The sequence below is a fragment of the Cyanistes caeruleus genome, chromosome 1, assembly GCF_971803275.1.
Source record: "Cyanistes caeruleus chromosome 1, bCyaCae1.hap1.1, whole genome shotgun sequence".
Lineage (NCBI taxonomy): Eukaryota > Metazoa > Chordata > Aves > Passeriformes > Paridae > Cyanistes > Cyanistes caeruleus.
Genome location: NC_141701.1, coordinates 72,762,221 through 72,777,064, shown reverse-complemented (window position 1 = coordinate 72,777,064; position 14,844 = coordinate 72,762,221). Strand labels below are relative to the sequence as shown.

Below are 14,844 nucleotides of genomic sequence, written 5' to 3'. Positions count from 1 at the left end.
CAAAAAGGGAATGGCAATCTCTTTCATTTTGACTTTTAGATTATTGCAATTTGATAACAAATGATTAGAAATGAGACTAGTTTCCATGTTTTTGCCTTTTGACTTCAAACAATGATTTCAAAATATCTTCCATGGGTGGGCATAGCAACATACTGAGTTGTTTTTAATGACAGTTAATCATAATAGACTTACCTGGTAAGGTAAGGCAGATAAGACTAGCAATCAGTAATGTTATGCACATGAAAACAATCAAAAGAAATATCTGAAAAAGGGGAAAAAAAAGGAGAAGTCAGTAAGAAAGTTATTTAGCCTAACCCCAACAAACCCCAGTATAAAAAATACATCATCCTAGAAAGCCAGCTAAACTAGGATGTTCAAATATTAACTGATGTTTTACTGTATAAATAAATCAGCAAAAAGAAACTTAACCATGGTACATGCAGAACACCTGCAGTGCAGTGTATTTCTAAGACTTTCTATCAACTGTTCCAATGATAAAAAGTAACACTTGAACCCAGAATGACTGAAGTTCTTTGTTGTCTCACAAAAACAAAAAAGATCATCCCTTAATTTCTGCACTGAGCAGAATGACTCTCAAATAATCCTGAAAGGTTTCTAGCTCTGTATGCCATATGAGCAAGGATATATATTTATACGGAAAACCTTGCTGACAAAGTTCTTCCAGATGTACTCAGGTTTCTGTGACCAGAAACTGACAGTGAAGCTGGTTGCTCCTCAGTCAGGTTTCCATCTTACCAGAGAATTACCATATACTTGACATCTTCAAATATTTCTCAAGCACTAGGCCCTATGAAGCTCTGCTTCACTAATCATCAAAACCACACAACAAGCAAGCTTGCTATGGGAAAGTCAACACCTTATCCCAACAGACTACCGAGAGAAAGTTAAATCTGGAGCACACACTGTCCTTGACATTTGGGTATAAAGGAAGGAACCTTCAGAAGCAATATCATAATGACCTAATGTTAGCCGTGACTTCCATTCTTCAGCTATGCCTGAAACCACAGTAAGTGAGCTGTGGTGAAGTTTATATTTAACTCAGAGTTCTGCTAACAACAAAATAGTTACCTAGTTTAAGATGTATATTATTCTAGAAATATAAGTATTTGCCAATAAAATTTCCTTTCTAATTTCAGGGATTTAGAACTTTCAAGTATTATATAATGTCTTTCTATGTTTAATACAGAAGCAAACAAAGTTCTCTGTTTATTTCCTTAATAAAGCAAAATAGTTTAAAGTACACTTCAGCTACAATTAGTATGTCCCCTTGAAAGCCATGCCTTGTTAGAGGCACACCTGAACAACCTGTTGAGAGGGGCTTATTGTTTTTCTCTCCATTACTTACTGTGAAGAAAACAAGACATCAACTGACACATAATACTCAACATATATGGAGTCTGTAAATAAAATTGTAATTGAAGGTCTTAAGTTACAGGCTGAAAAAAACCTTATGTGAGCATAACTGCAATGTTGAGCATAACTTTTAGAAAGCTGCAAACCATATAAAACAGTACCCACCAGATGACTTGTGATAAAATGGGCTGTTGCCCTGAGAATTAAACCTTCTGACCTTGTTTTCATAGTTTCAAGCCACTATCCCAGGGAAGTAACTATAAACATAGATGTTTATACATTCCATTAAAGAAATGTCTTTTGATGGACATTTTTCATGACTAGTGTGGTTGGGAAGGTGGTAACCTAACTATCCAATCCCTGGTCGTTGTTGAGAATCTATAAATACTGAAACCACAGAATAAATCACTCTCTTCTTTCTATCACACACTGAGCTGTGTCTGTGTGAATCATTTCGTGTCCAACAGCGACAATGGGCCAAATTTTTCTTAGGAAAAAAAAAAAAAATCTCAAATGCCTTTTTCTTTTGTCTTGATGTGTTATGTATACATACCCTGAGTGGGAATTTTAAAGGCCTGTGATAAGGCTGGAAACCCACAGGTCCTCCTTGTTGAAGTATGGCTTGATGGGCTGCATGGAGACCTTCTCCCACAACTGGAATGGCATTATTATTGCGAGCATGCTGGTTGTTATGTTGCTGATTTGCATTGTTTTCATTCTCTTCCTGATCACCAAGTAGGTAAGAATGAAGATCCCTGTAACAATTGAAATTTCAGTTTTGTTCTGTTTGATATGAATGAGAAACTTTCATATATTCCACAGAAATATAGGCCTACTCAGAATCCATACAGGTTGTACAAATCTAACACAGGAGTACTGCCAGAATTTTACTGAAGTAAAATAAGCCTTTTTTGGTAACGCATTCAATGTCATCATAATCACAATTTAGAAGAAAAATGCTGGTGTGGATGCAGTTGGAATACAATTACATAGAAAGATCACTTATCTGCCTGACTGCTTTAAAAACACCACCTGCTAATTAAAGCTGTTGTGCACATGAAAGGAAAACTGCATGGATATTTCAGTTCATGTAAGCACACAGCTCCACCAACAGCTTTTATGTTACTGTCACAAAGCGCTATAGGAAACAATGGCCTTCAAACCTAAATCATACAAGGACAATGCTGCATTGCTATGGATGCGTTGTCAGAAGTACAGAGGCAGGCAGAGTTTTTCAAGAAGATTCTAAATTGCTCAAAACCTGTTGACAAGTCTTTAAGAATATCAATCCTAGGAAAAAAAAAAAAAAATCAATCTACTTCAAAATTATTCTGTTGATGTTTTCCACATATACAAATTAGAAAAATTTGAGTCTGATTAAAAGTGAACATTTAGGACTTCATTTTCCTCAGCTTTAGCAGAGTAATATTTGTGGAGATATTCTATTAGCAATGACATCTACCCAACAGCTTGCTTTTTGAGAATAACAGAGCAAAAGATTTTCATCTGTGCTAAACTAAAATTGCTGAAGAGGTAATTTGCAAAACAGCTGCAACACTGGAGTAAGAAAAGCCATTCTATCATCATCTCCAGAACGCTTACTATACTATACTTAAACACATTCAAAACTTGGAAAATAATTAAAAACTTCTTCGAAATGCAAACTAAGAGAAGAGGGGGTAAGGAAAGTTTCATTATGAGAAACATAAATATTATCCAAATAAATAAATAAATAAATATTTTGGATTAGATTGAAGTCTTTCATTCACTCAGTTTTTTAGATATAACTTGGCAAAGAATAATTCTTGATTCTAGGAGTGCAACATGGTGGGAGAATGCCAATATAGTTTGAAATTAAACTGAAAACGGTACAGAAACAAAATCAACCTTACTTTTTTCTTGACTAATTTGGCAAACAACAGATGAACTAAAAAATAATTTCAAGTGCTTGAACTCTGCCTGGCAGTACAACAATTTACTTTATTTGAAAAAGGTTTGGTTTTATCCTTTTCTAAAGTCTGAACATTTAACTTTAAAATTCCCAATTTAAAGTTGCTTACTTCTTCAGCTCAATGTTTTAAATAATTTTTCTTTTTTTTTCCTTCTTATAGACCAAGAAATGCAAAAAGTGAATATGAATTTTATTTATTATTCATGGAAACACACTGCTGACATTTATCTCTTTATTTTCATATAATAGGGAGTTAAGAAGATGTTAGTCATACTTTTACTGATCTCCTTCACTAAGCAAATGCTCTAATAGTGTACCAGAAGAATTACTTGTCAAAGGCTAGTCCACAAGTAGGTGCATTTACTGCTTAGAAGCAAGCAATCATTATACAAGTTTTTCACCATGTATTAATCTGTAGAAGAGCTATTAAACCTGTTTGTTTGCATTTCTGGAATGCTGCCCTCATGTTTAAAGACCAAACTAGGCACAGTGGTTATAGCTGATTATGGATTTCTGTACTTACAGCAAGTATCCAGCAGTAACAGTCCATGCTCGTACAAGACCTTTCAACCACTGTCTTGTATGTCCTTGCTCTAGCAAAGCTGGAAGCACCACCTGAAGTAACAGCAGCTCTAGGGAAAGTTCACTTACTGGAGCGTCACTGGAAACAATGGGAAGACCAGGAAATCAAATGTAAGGAACATTCTAAAAGAAATCTTTTACAGTCAATCCTATTAATGCCACCACAATACAAAAATACAATGGATGCCAAAAAAGAAAATTCTTAGTTTTTTGCTCAAGTTTTTCCCTATACACCATCCTGAGCAGAGGGTCAGGCACTTTGGCTTATAAGAAATTAAGAAAAAAAATACATTGAGAAAGATTGTACCTAAGAATACAGTTTTCTTCTCTATTTGCATCTATCATTAGTTTGAATTATTATTCAGAAATAGAGAAAAAATGCTATCATTCAAAAAAAAATGAAGTTACAGATATTATTTTGCTCCAAAGCAATGACAATCAGGAATGTGTGTGTTAAAAAAGCAAACACAGAAGGAACTTCACTATCTGAAAGTCGAAATGGGAAGTGTTTTGAATGTGTAAAGCCCTGTACAGTTATCTTTATGGAAGGAATACAAAATGCTTTTTTTTTCAAGTAGCTTTTCATTTGTCACACTATATGATGCAGCCATGTCCTTTACCCTTTACTTCTCTTAGAACAATGAAGATTAGATTAATTGAAAACAAAATAACATAACAAAAAGTGTCACTTTAATGCTCAGGGAGTGCAAATACACTTCTTCCATTTATAGAAACACTGAAAAACCCCAATATTTTTAAAAATAAATGCTCACCTGTAGAGCATAACATTATATGGAAGAAAGTTAGGCAGGAGATACTTAATAATGCGTATAGGAAGCCAGAGCATGAGCAGTACAATTGATCCAAAGACAATCTGCAATAGGAAAGTAAACAAGTTAGTCCAAATAGCAGAAACAACCAAACCTATTTTCCTACCCATATCTGACATGTTCCCTGGATGTGGCGAGCTAGCCCTGGCAGACAGATGAATACCTACTCAGCTGCTGGCTCAATCCCCTCTCCAGCTGAAGGGGAATGCAAAACAGAAGGCAGGCAAGACTGAGATAATGGCAATTTAATAGAGAAAGCGTCAAGCATGCAATTAAAACATTAAGAAGAACTCTACTTCCCATCAGCAGACAGATAATCAGGAATTTCTTGGTGAGTCAGGAAGACTAACACCATAACCATGAAGATCCCCCCCAACCTCCTTTCACACAGCTTTTACTGCTGAGCATGATGTCATATTCCTTTGGTCAGTTTGGGCCAGCTGTTCCAGGGATACCCTCCTCCCAGGTTGCAGCTTATTCACTGGAGGTGAGGGAGCAGAGCAGAGCAGCAAAGAAAATGCCTGGATGCTGTGCAAGCACTGTCCAGCCATAGCCAACAAGCCTGTTGGTAATGCTGTTTCAGCTGCCAATTCAAGGTGCAGAAAGACATTTGCCAGTAGGAAGAAAATCCATTCCATCCCAGACAGACCGGTACACTACGATGCCTTCACCAATAGGACTGCAGCTGAATAAGCACCAGAATAACCTTCTTTACAACTAAAGCAATGTCAGAGTGTTCTTTCTTTCCCCAACACCAGGATTACTTATTTTGTATTCCTCTCTTTTCTAGGTGGCTGACTTTTTAAGCAACTTGCTGAAGCGTGAAAAGACCTTTCAGTTCCTATTTCCTCACACGTCAAATTGACTGAAAGACCAAAATTCAGTAGGAACATCAAATGCCTGAAGACAATGCACTTTTATAAGTACATTTAAAACACATTCTTACATTTCATATAAATGCACCACTAGAGAGTAAAAACGTGAAAAAAATTGTGTTTAACTATGTCAAAAAGAAAAACTGAATCCCATTTTCCTGAAAATTAATAGTTTATGTTATACGCAAGACATTTCTTTAAATACATAGAAATAAATAGAGCTTCAAAGGTGTGATTTATTCTTTGAAATGGTAAATGATTACCATTCTGGATCCCATATTCTAGCATAAGGCTAGTGAAAGTTCTGAATTTGCTAAGCAAATCAAAAGTTCAAGTAACTGCCCCTTCCAACACAGTGTGACAACGTGACACCAAGAGCAACCAGTAGATCGTTGCTTGTATTTGGGCCACCTGATGTACCACGAAATTTCAGGCAGGTGAAGAATTACAATTATCCAAGGATAAAATGCTCAGAAAGGTGGAAAGGTCAATTCCACTCAGATACTGAAGGACTCCCTAACAGAACCAGGATCTCTCTTGAGCTTTCACTGCCCAAAGCACTTTAGATGTAACAATAAAGTACATCAAAGAATGTTTTGGGTGTGTCAGTTTACACAGTCCATGTGTGACGCTTGACTGCCTGCTCAGCAAACCTCAGACAAACAAGTAAAGGGAAAAAAATCTTTCCTTGTTTTCAGTATCTTACAATGATAATCTAGAAACAGACACCACTGGCTAGAGCAGTAGAATCCAATCTTAAATTTAGCTAGAAAGTTATTCTTCCCTGCTGAACTGTTTTGGGTGAACTGGACATACAATGTTTACTGCAGTATTTGAGGGCATCATGAAAATTATGTGATTTACAATATCCATAATAATAAACACTTGTTTTCCAAGTACATAAACATTTTCTTTGACTTTGCATAAGATACTTGGTTTAGAAGAGATCTCTGAACTCCAACCAACTCTCCCCAAACTCCTATTCTGAGCAGATCCAGATACAACAGGCTGCTCAGAATCTTAGTTGAGATTGAGTATCAAAAGATGCGGATTCTGTTTGCAACCTGTTCTAGTACCAGTTCAGTTCCATGGCGAAAATGTTTAAGTACACAGTACTGTGTGTGGAAGACAGCATATGAAGCTTTCTAAATAAGGAAATCTTTCTGGTAAGTCCTTACCACTGATAAGATGAACCTCCGGAGATGTCTATAGATGGGCAAGTGAATCATTTCCTGCACAGGATTGAAGTCTGGATCATTCAAATTCCTGAGAAACCATAAAACACCAGGTCTCAATACCTAAAGTAGGAAACAGAAAACAATGTATGAGGAGAATATAATCTTTGTATTTATTTGTATTATTTTGGAAAACACTGCTGCAGAAAATAGATTTTAACGTAATAGGGAATTAGTTAAACAAGATTCACCAAAATCGCACCAAAATAGAACAAAGAAAGTATTATCACAGAGAAGGAGAGAACCAATAACCAAATACAAGATTAATTTTCAAGTACTGACTGATCTTAAACAACTAAAACATATTTGAACTTGAAGGCAACACTCAGATTTAACAGCTATTTGTAAACTAAAAATCTCTAAGTAAAATATACTTAAAATCATGATTTTTCCACTGCAGTAAGTACCAGCATGGCGGCCTGTTTTACATAAAACTGAATCAAACATACACACAAAGAATGGTAGCAGCAATACCCATACATGAAAGATTTAACAGTTCTGTATGTAAGCCTCAAACTGTGTTACGTAACAATCTTGTTTTTGCAGACTCACCTCTCTGAGCAAAAGGATGAAGGATGCAAAATAGAAGACATAAACCATTCCAACCAACCAGTGCAGAAACATTGTGGTGCCTGGGGCAGACTGAAAGCTCAATTCTCTGTCTTTCAGAGTGGCATCAAACATCTCCTAGAAGTAGTAAACAAATATGAATAAAGTTTGGCAAACATCTGCAACTACTCATTTTGTTTACCCTAGTTCTTATAAACTATTAAGCAAAATTTAAATGTTTGCTTTAACACATAAATACACCATTTAATTAGAGAAAAAAGGAATTACTTTATGATAAGAACAGCAAATAAAGATCAATTTATTTCTTTTGGCAGGAAGAAGAGATATGTCAACTCAATCACTAACGGACTCTACATAAGTTATAAATCAATTCAAAGTGGCATTACGATGGAAGCAAATAATTCCTAAGTAAAATTCTCTTTGTAAGGCTGGAAAAAAATAATTTATAAATATTTATATTAATAAATTTATCAATCAGTATTTTTCAGGACAGAAAAACAGTCCTCAATTCCAAGCAAATGCAGCAAGGATCTTTTCCAAAACAGAAAGAGATTGGACAACTTAAAATACAAAGTCATTACCATTTCACACAAGATGGCTATGTAAAGAGGTTTATTCATCACACAAGTTTGCCTATAAGTAAACTCATTATCACAGTGGTCTTGTAACTGCACTAAAAAGGATTAGGATCTTGTTATTTTAGTAACAACATGTTAATTTGTATTTAGTAACATACAAAACCCCAAAATTAGCATGAGGCAGTCAGTACCTAAAAAACCCATTCCCTCTGGAAATGCTGCTTATGAAAACAGAAGAGTACCCTCAAACTTGTGTTAACAATCCTCTTCTCATCAGAACTTTTTTTTTTTTCTTCAAATAAAAACACTGTTACAAAAGATTTCACTGTATTTTTTTCTGTTCTTACCAAGGAGCATATATCCAACCACCAGCCACAAATGAGAGGAAACACACCAATTTCAACCACCACTAACAAGGAAACCTTTAGGAAGAGAGAGAAAATAACATTTCACTAGTTTAACAAAAATTGCTAAGAAAATAATGTCAGATTAAATTTAGAGGATTTTATTTCCCCCCATATAAAAAATTAGGATTACCTTGACAACAATATAGCAAACTCCTAGTAAACGACGTGATCGCTGGAATTTAACAAGTGCTGCCAAACCCTGAATAGCTTTGTCAAGAAAATAACACTGGGAAACACTTTGTAACAGTCTAATTAATATCAAACACTGTATTACGTTGCTTTTAGCAACAGGAAATTTTATAAAAGAGAAAAATGAAATAGTAAGTATGTGTTTTATCAGAGTTCTATTTTCAAAATTGGCTGTGACTCTGGAAGTCACGATCTAGTGTTCTAGGTAACACTCCCAAACATGCAAAAGTAAAATAAATAATTATTATATAATAATTTAAGTAAATAAATAATTATTAGTAATATATCCCTTCTTAAATTAAGCAACCAGAAGTTTTCTCAAGAAATAAATAGTTGTCTCTGAAAAAATCTGCCACAAATAAGGATGTTTAAAAACTGAAGACCTACTTTAAATAGTAGCTTTCCTTTCCCTGCTGCCTAAATCAAGTTCTCACCTTTTCTGAGAAAAACTGGATGCATATTGCACTTTGGGAGTTTGTTTTGGGTTTTTTTTTTTAGTATGCAAGGCCTACATGCTAATCTATTAAAGTTTTACACTTGCACTGCACATTGGTATACTGATGTAGAAAGTTGATGTTAACTTTGTGTACTTTTGAACAGAGAACTGCTAACAAATGTATATTCTTTCAAATTGAAGCTGGTGTAAAAAACCATGCAGCTGGAATGCAGCCTTCTTACTTGCTGACCAAATAAATTGACCAAATAAATCCTTCCAGCTTCCAGGATTTTATTTTCTACAACTAAGTGAAAATAGTTTTCTCAAAAAAAGTAATAATGAGAAAGAAATTCTTGCTGCAAACTCTCAGTAGTTTAGAGACATAACAAAGAAACTAAGATAATCCATATTCAAAAAATCTGGCAGGATCAAAAATATTTGAATAAATTTCCCGTCATACTGCCCATATTTTCTTAATCCCCCCTTTTATAATCTCTCTGCTGCAACTACAGTCCACAGCAGAAACATAGGGGTAGTGAGGAAAAACAATTCTACACTCTTCTCCTCAGACAGACCTTCAAGCAAGCATAAAAACCTTTGATTGTATTGTTAAGCATGTGCAAGTATTTGAAAGCTGGCAGTCACACTGATAAGTTCTAAATGTCCAAGAGAACAGAAGAGACCTTTCCTTATAACTTCACCAAAAGAGCAGAGAAAAATGCTGAGTTAAGTGCACCTGCATCATGTGTGCACCTCCTCGAAGCATAGCCATAAAAATTATTTACATGTAAATCAGAACCAGGTAACTACTGACAAAAGGATACATGACAAACAATTAGAGTCACTGCTAGAAGAATATATCCAACTATAGTTGTAATCAGGCCTTCAAAATGAGATGCTTGTACCTAGAGTAAAGAGGAAAAAAGAGGAAAGCTTATGAGTCTCCTAGAACCTTAGTTACATAAAAAGGAGATCTAAATTCCAAATTTCAGCTCTTCAAGAAGAATGCCAGTTTCTCTAGTTTTTATATATTTTAATAATCTACTACTATTTCTGTATCTTCATCAAGAATATATGTTTACATTTACAACTACTTTCTTCGAACTCAAAACAACCTCAATATATGAAACAAAGAGTGTCACCTTACACTGTTTCATTCATCCCCTAGTTTCCCCTACTTATTATCATCCACTATGAAAATTAATAGACAATTAAAAAATGTACACAAGGAACAAGAGGCTGTTAAAAAAGCCCTGAAGACACAGTTTTTAAAAACAGTAAGAAACCTCACTTGAGATGTAAGTAATGGAGGAAGTGGAAAAGATTGGGACAACATTTTTAATCACAGATTCAAAAAGGTTGAAGGACTACTAAGAAGACATACTCCAGCTTACTTTTGCAACCACAAACAGAAGTGGAAGGATTCTTCAAAAATATTGTGATTGAATAAACAGTTGTAGTTTCTTTTTAATTCTGAAATTGTAACACAGTACTCACATATTCCTCAAAGCCCAGGCCAACAATGGAGAAGTGACCAATGTGGTATGGACAAAATGCTGTATAATGTAAAGCAGAAAGGAGAAAAAAAGGCCATGAAAGCTGCTAAATGAAGCCTTATTTGCAGGATGAATACTGTAACATGGTATTAGTCTACTTCTCATAAGTTTTATGAAAAAAAAGGACAAAAATTAATTTCTGTGCAAGTATTTGGAAGTGTTAGATTTATATAATTTTACAAACACATCACATCAGAATCAGAAAATCACATCAGAATTTGCCCTTAAGGACTAAAACAACATAAAACTACACAGAATAAGAGGAGAGTCTTTTCCTTCTTACTTCATCTTGCAGTGTATAAATTAATTCAGTTTCTCAGTGTTATGTACTAAGCTGGTATCCCCATACACTGAAAGACTTCAGTAGCCATTTCAGAGCCTGGTGAGCTGGGACTTGCTTTAGCAAGGCTTCAGTTCTAGTACTTTAACTCTTAAGAATACTTAAAATATTGTGAAAAATGCAAGCCCTGCAGAAATTTGCAAAGGGAAGAGGAAGGGGAGAAAGATGACACCCAGTGAAGGGATGAGGAGTGACTGAAAAATCTTTTACTTTGAATTAATGTACTGAAAACTGTTAATTCCAGAGAACTCACTCCTGACAAGACTGACGTTTCAGGGGAAATGCATTAGAAAACATAGCACTTCCACATTTTTAGAAACCTGCATATTTGCAACAAAATAAATTTTTTAGTTATTTTATCTCACTCTGTTGTCTTCCAATCAACTTACAAAGGACTACAGAATTCAACATTGATTTTTTTATAGGAACAGAGGGCATCAGTATAAAGTAAAGGGGCTGTAGAAAAAGCAAACTTTTATTTTCACCTATATTGTCTTCACTACATCATGGTAGTCTACTCTAGGAGCTATTATAGACTAAACATTCCCTTAAATGAGGGATTTGTGGGAAATCCCTCATTTCTATATGACCAACATACAAAAAAATCCCAAATTCAAAACCCAAGAATCAAACAAACAAACCAAAAAAAAAACAACCAAACTACAGGAAAACATTCAGCAGGACTCATATTACCCTAATCAATTACAAGAAAAGTTTTAATTTGTGTCTCTTTCAGGAAAATCAGCAGTTACTGGAAAGAGCAAACATGTAAAAGATAAAGGGAGGAATCAAGCTCTCCCTGCCTAGTAAGAACAAGAGAAAGAAAAGCGAGATCAAAAAGACCACACTCACAACTCCTACAGATATTGGGCTAATGACTTAAAATTTGCATTTTTCACATTTTATGAGAATATAGTGGACAGTTTATCATGTTTTCTAAATAACTATTTAGAAGAGATTTTCTAATGGATTCCTTAAAAAGAAAGCACAAAGGAGTAAAAACTCCTCTGTGAGTACTAAGAACGAGCTACAAAAATATTAATTAAGTTGAAATGAATTAATTTGTCCACGGAGAATTTCTGGACCACTAATTAAGGTTAGAAATGCTTTCCTTCTGTTTTTTCTTTTATAAAGTACCTCCTGTGACATCTGAACTCACAAGTACTGTAATTAAAAATTACTAGGGATTTGGCAGCTGTAAATTAAGAAGTATTACTTAATGGGAAGGATACTAGAAATAGGCTTGAGAGGCATATATTAAATTCCCAGACCTCCTGGTTGCTTAGGAAAGTCATTCTCTTCTCTCCTCTATTTGTGAGTTACCCACTTAGCAAAGCAGCTACTGAAAATATTTCTATATGACAACCTCATTAATCATTCTTATTACTCATTTATTATTGAATTTTAGTCTATGGTTTAGAAATTTCAAGGTTATTATCTACTTACTAAAGAAGCCTATGCATTATAGCAGCTAAAAAAACCCTATTTATTTCTGATAACTACAGATTAAAATAGAATAACTATCAGAAAAATAACTCAAGTATTTTCCAAGTCTTATTTTAGAACAGTTACAGTTTCTTTTGAATTAAATATACAGCATAGTCATGTTTATTTTCTTTTGGTTTGCTGTTCTGTTTCAGTATCTAGATGCTCAAATCACTGATTCAGTATTGGGAGCTTTACTTTGTCTGTAAAGACTTATCTACATTACAACTTCAGTTTTTCAACCTCAAACCCTTCTGCCAAAAAAGACCACTCTAAAAACACCAAAACAACATAAAAAAATATTTTCTAAGCTAATCATTCAGAGCAAGTGCAATTTTGTTGTATTTTTGTCTGGTATCTCTTTAAGTGTATACTATGCTTCACCTTGTCACTAAAATGCTACATTCTTGTATACCTCCCTCCCTTCCAATTTGAGCTCCAAGAATGGATTCTTAATGGAAAAATACTTTATCTAGTAAAAACTATAAGGCAAAAAAAAGAAAATTTCTGAGCAATTCCTCAAAATATTGCATTTCCTCACAAATTAAATTTCATGAGAGTCCTCCTTGAGTTTAACAATTAGAAATAAATATTATTTTCTATGCTTTTGATGCTGTTTGGGTTTTGCCCTTTTTTTTTTAATCTGTTCTCTCTCTATTCTTCACACATCTATTTGTAACTCTGTCACCTATTGTATTAGTGGCTAGTTTTCCGACTACTTTTCCATGGCCTTTCCCTAACCAGAAAGACAAAACAAATTCCAGAGCTCCAAGCCCTGGGAAGTACAAGGCCCCTATCCTATCTTGGTTCTTCCTGGAAACTAAGGCTGAGAACAACTCTTTGAGATACATTTCACACATGAAGTACAGCTAATACTGAAGGGGGAGCTCCAGAGAAGGGTCTTGACATGGGGGGGAATTGCATCACCACTTGTCCTCCTAATTGGTGCTTTTTATCAATTATGCCAATTTCCTAAAACCTATAAAAATGTACTCACCCCGGTGGACTTTTATGGACACCTTTCCATAACTACCTTTGAAGGTATTCAAATAAAGATCCCCTTTTACATTGCCTCCTTACTAAAATTACCTTGAGTTTCATTTCCAGGTTGGGAAAAAGGCAACACTTTGGTTAAGGCTCTGTTAGGTTTCCTATTTTAAGTCTATTCACTTAAATTGACAACACCAGAAAATAATAAATATTTGTGATTTATTTTGCCAGTTAATTTTTATTTCTACTTTCAGATGTAACATCTTCATTTTTCTAGAACAGCCTTAAAACTGACCTGCACTATCACTTCACAATGAAGGATCATTTTAAAACCTAAGAGAAAATGATACTTACCAAAGACAAGTATGAATAGCGTATTTAAAGATACCACCCAAAATACATGTTCCTGTAAGGAGCATGGAGGAAAGAGGAATGAAGATGACAAGCAAACAGCACATAAATGTCAGTTTTTTAAATAAGTGACTTGACTTTTGTATCTCAATTTCTTTCAACCGTCTGTTATCATCAGAACTTGCACATCTCATATTAGAGTGGTGGTATTAGGACAAACAGAATGCATTTGAATGAGAAAAGTATTTTAATTAATTATAATAAAGAGCAAAACATAAGATTAGAACAGATATGTATTTTCAGTGTGCACTTTTTAAAAGGTCTAGTTTTCATGTACAGCGGAGTGATTCAAAATTATCTACATCTTTTAAGAAATTCCACTTTTATGCTACACCCCCCACTATAATTTGTGAAATTCCTAAAAAACCCAGTTTGCTTGAACATAACATTATATGAAACTATTTTTAAAGCAGTATATATATTATATGAATATAAGGACTCCATATGCAATTATGTATATTAAAAAATACAGGCACTTAAAATAATCCTTCTGTAGAAATTCTTGAAAAGCAGGACTGCACTTACTAAGAAAACCAGAGATCCATCAAGTCCAAGCATCTGTGAAGATAAGAAAGTTATTTTTATTTATCAGAAAAACTAAGGAACTTGAATCTAAAATAAGCCTCTTTTATATTGACTTTTATTGTCTAGTAAAGTCAAACGCTTTTTTTGTGGCTCACCCAACAGTACCAGGACATAAATTTTTACAGATAAAAAGAGACACTAAATTCTCATTCAACACAGTCAACTCAGGTTTTCAAAGGCAGTGATATACATGTGGAATATCTGAATACACATATATCTATATGCGTCAAACCAAGCATATAATCAATTAATTTATAAGCTGTTTCTCTTCAAGACTTTTAAGTTTTTGACAAAGATTTTGTATTTACAAAATATTGTAGTGACTGAATGGCTATTTAGGTACATGTTTAATCAACCCAATATTTAAATACAAGAGGAAATTGGTGTTTCATCCTACTTCCAAAATACCAGTTTATGCTGCGCTGAGAAAAGTTAGTATTTTATCCTTGA

The 14,844-nt window shown here is 34.4% G+C and overlaps 1 protein-coding gene across 12 annotated transcripts in view; it reads right to left on the bottom strand.

Moving 5' to 3' along the window:
- The window catches only part of MARCHF6 (membrane associated ring-CH-type finger 6), a 45,668-nt gene that overhangs the window by 9,901 nt on the left and 20,923 nt on the right, over positions 1-14,844 (bottom strand). For 10 of the 12 annotated variants that reach the window (XM_086844504.1, XM_086844569.1, XM_086844896.1 and 7 more), the window contains 12 exons: positions 14,335-14,367; positions 13,753-13,804; positions 10,525-10,583; positions 9,852-9,932; positions 8,533-8,601; positions 8,343-8,417; positions 7,400-7,534; positions 6,791-6,910; positions 4,681-4,781; positions 3,849-3,986; positions 1,928-2,129; positions 193-262 (listed from right to left, as the gene is read on the bottom strand). In XM_086844504.1, the coding sequence (XP_086700630.1) occupies positions 193-262; positions 1,928-2,129; positions 3,849-3,986; positions 4,681-4,781; positions 6,791-6,910; positions 7,400-7,534; positions 8,343-8,417; positions 8,533-8,601; positions 9,852-9,932; positions 10,525-10,583; positions 13,753-13,804; positions 14,335-14,367 (1,135 nt within the window). The remainder of the gene's footprint in view (positions 1-192; positions 263-1,927; positions 2,130-3,848; positions 3,987-4,680; positions 4,782-6,790; positions 6,911-7,399; positions 7,535-8,342; positions 8,418-8,532; positions 8,602-9,851; positions 9,933-10,524; positions 10,584-13,752; positions 13,805-14,334; positions 14,368-14,844) is intronic. The other 2 variants (XM_086845314.1, XM_086845245.1) reach the window with 1 other exon arrangement.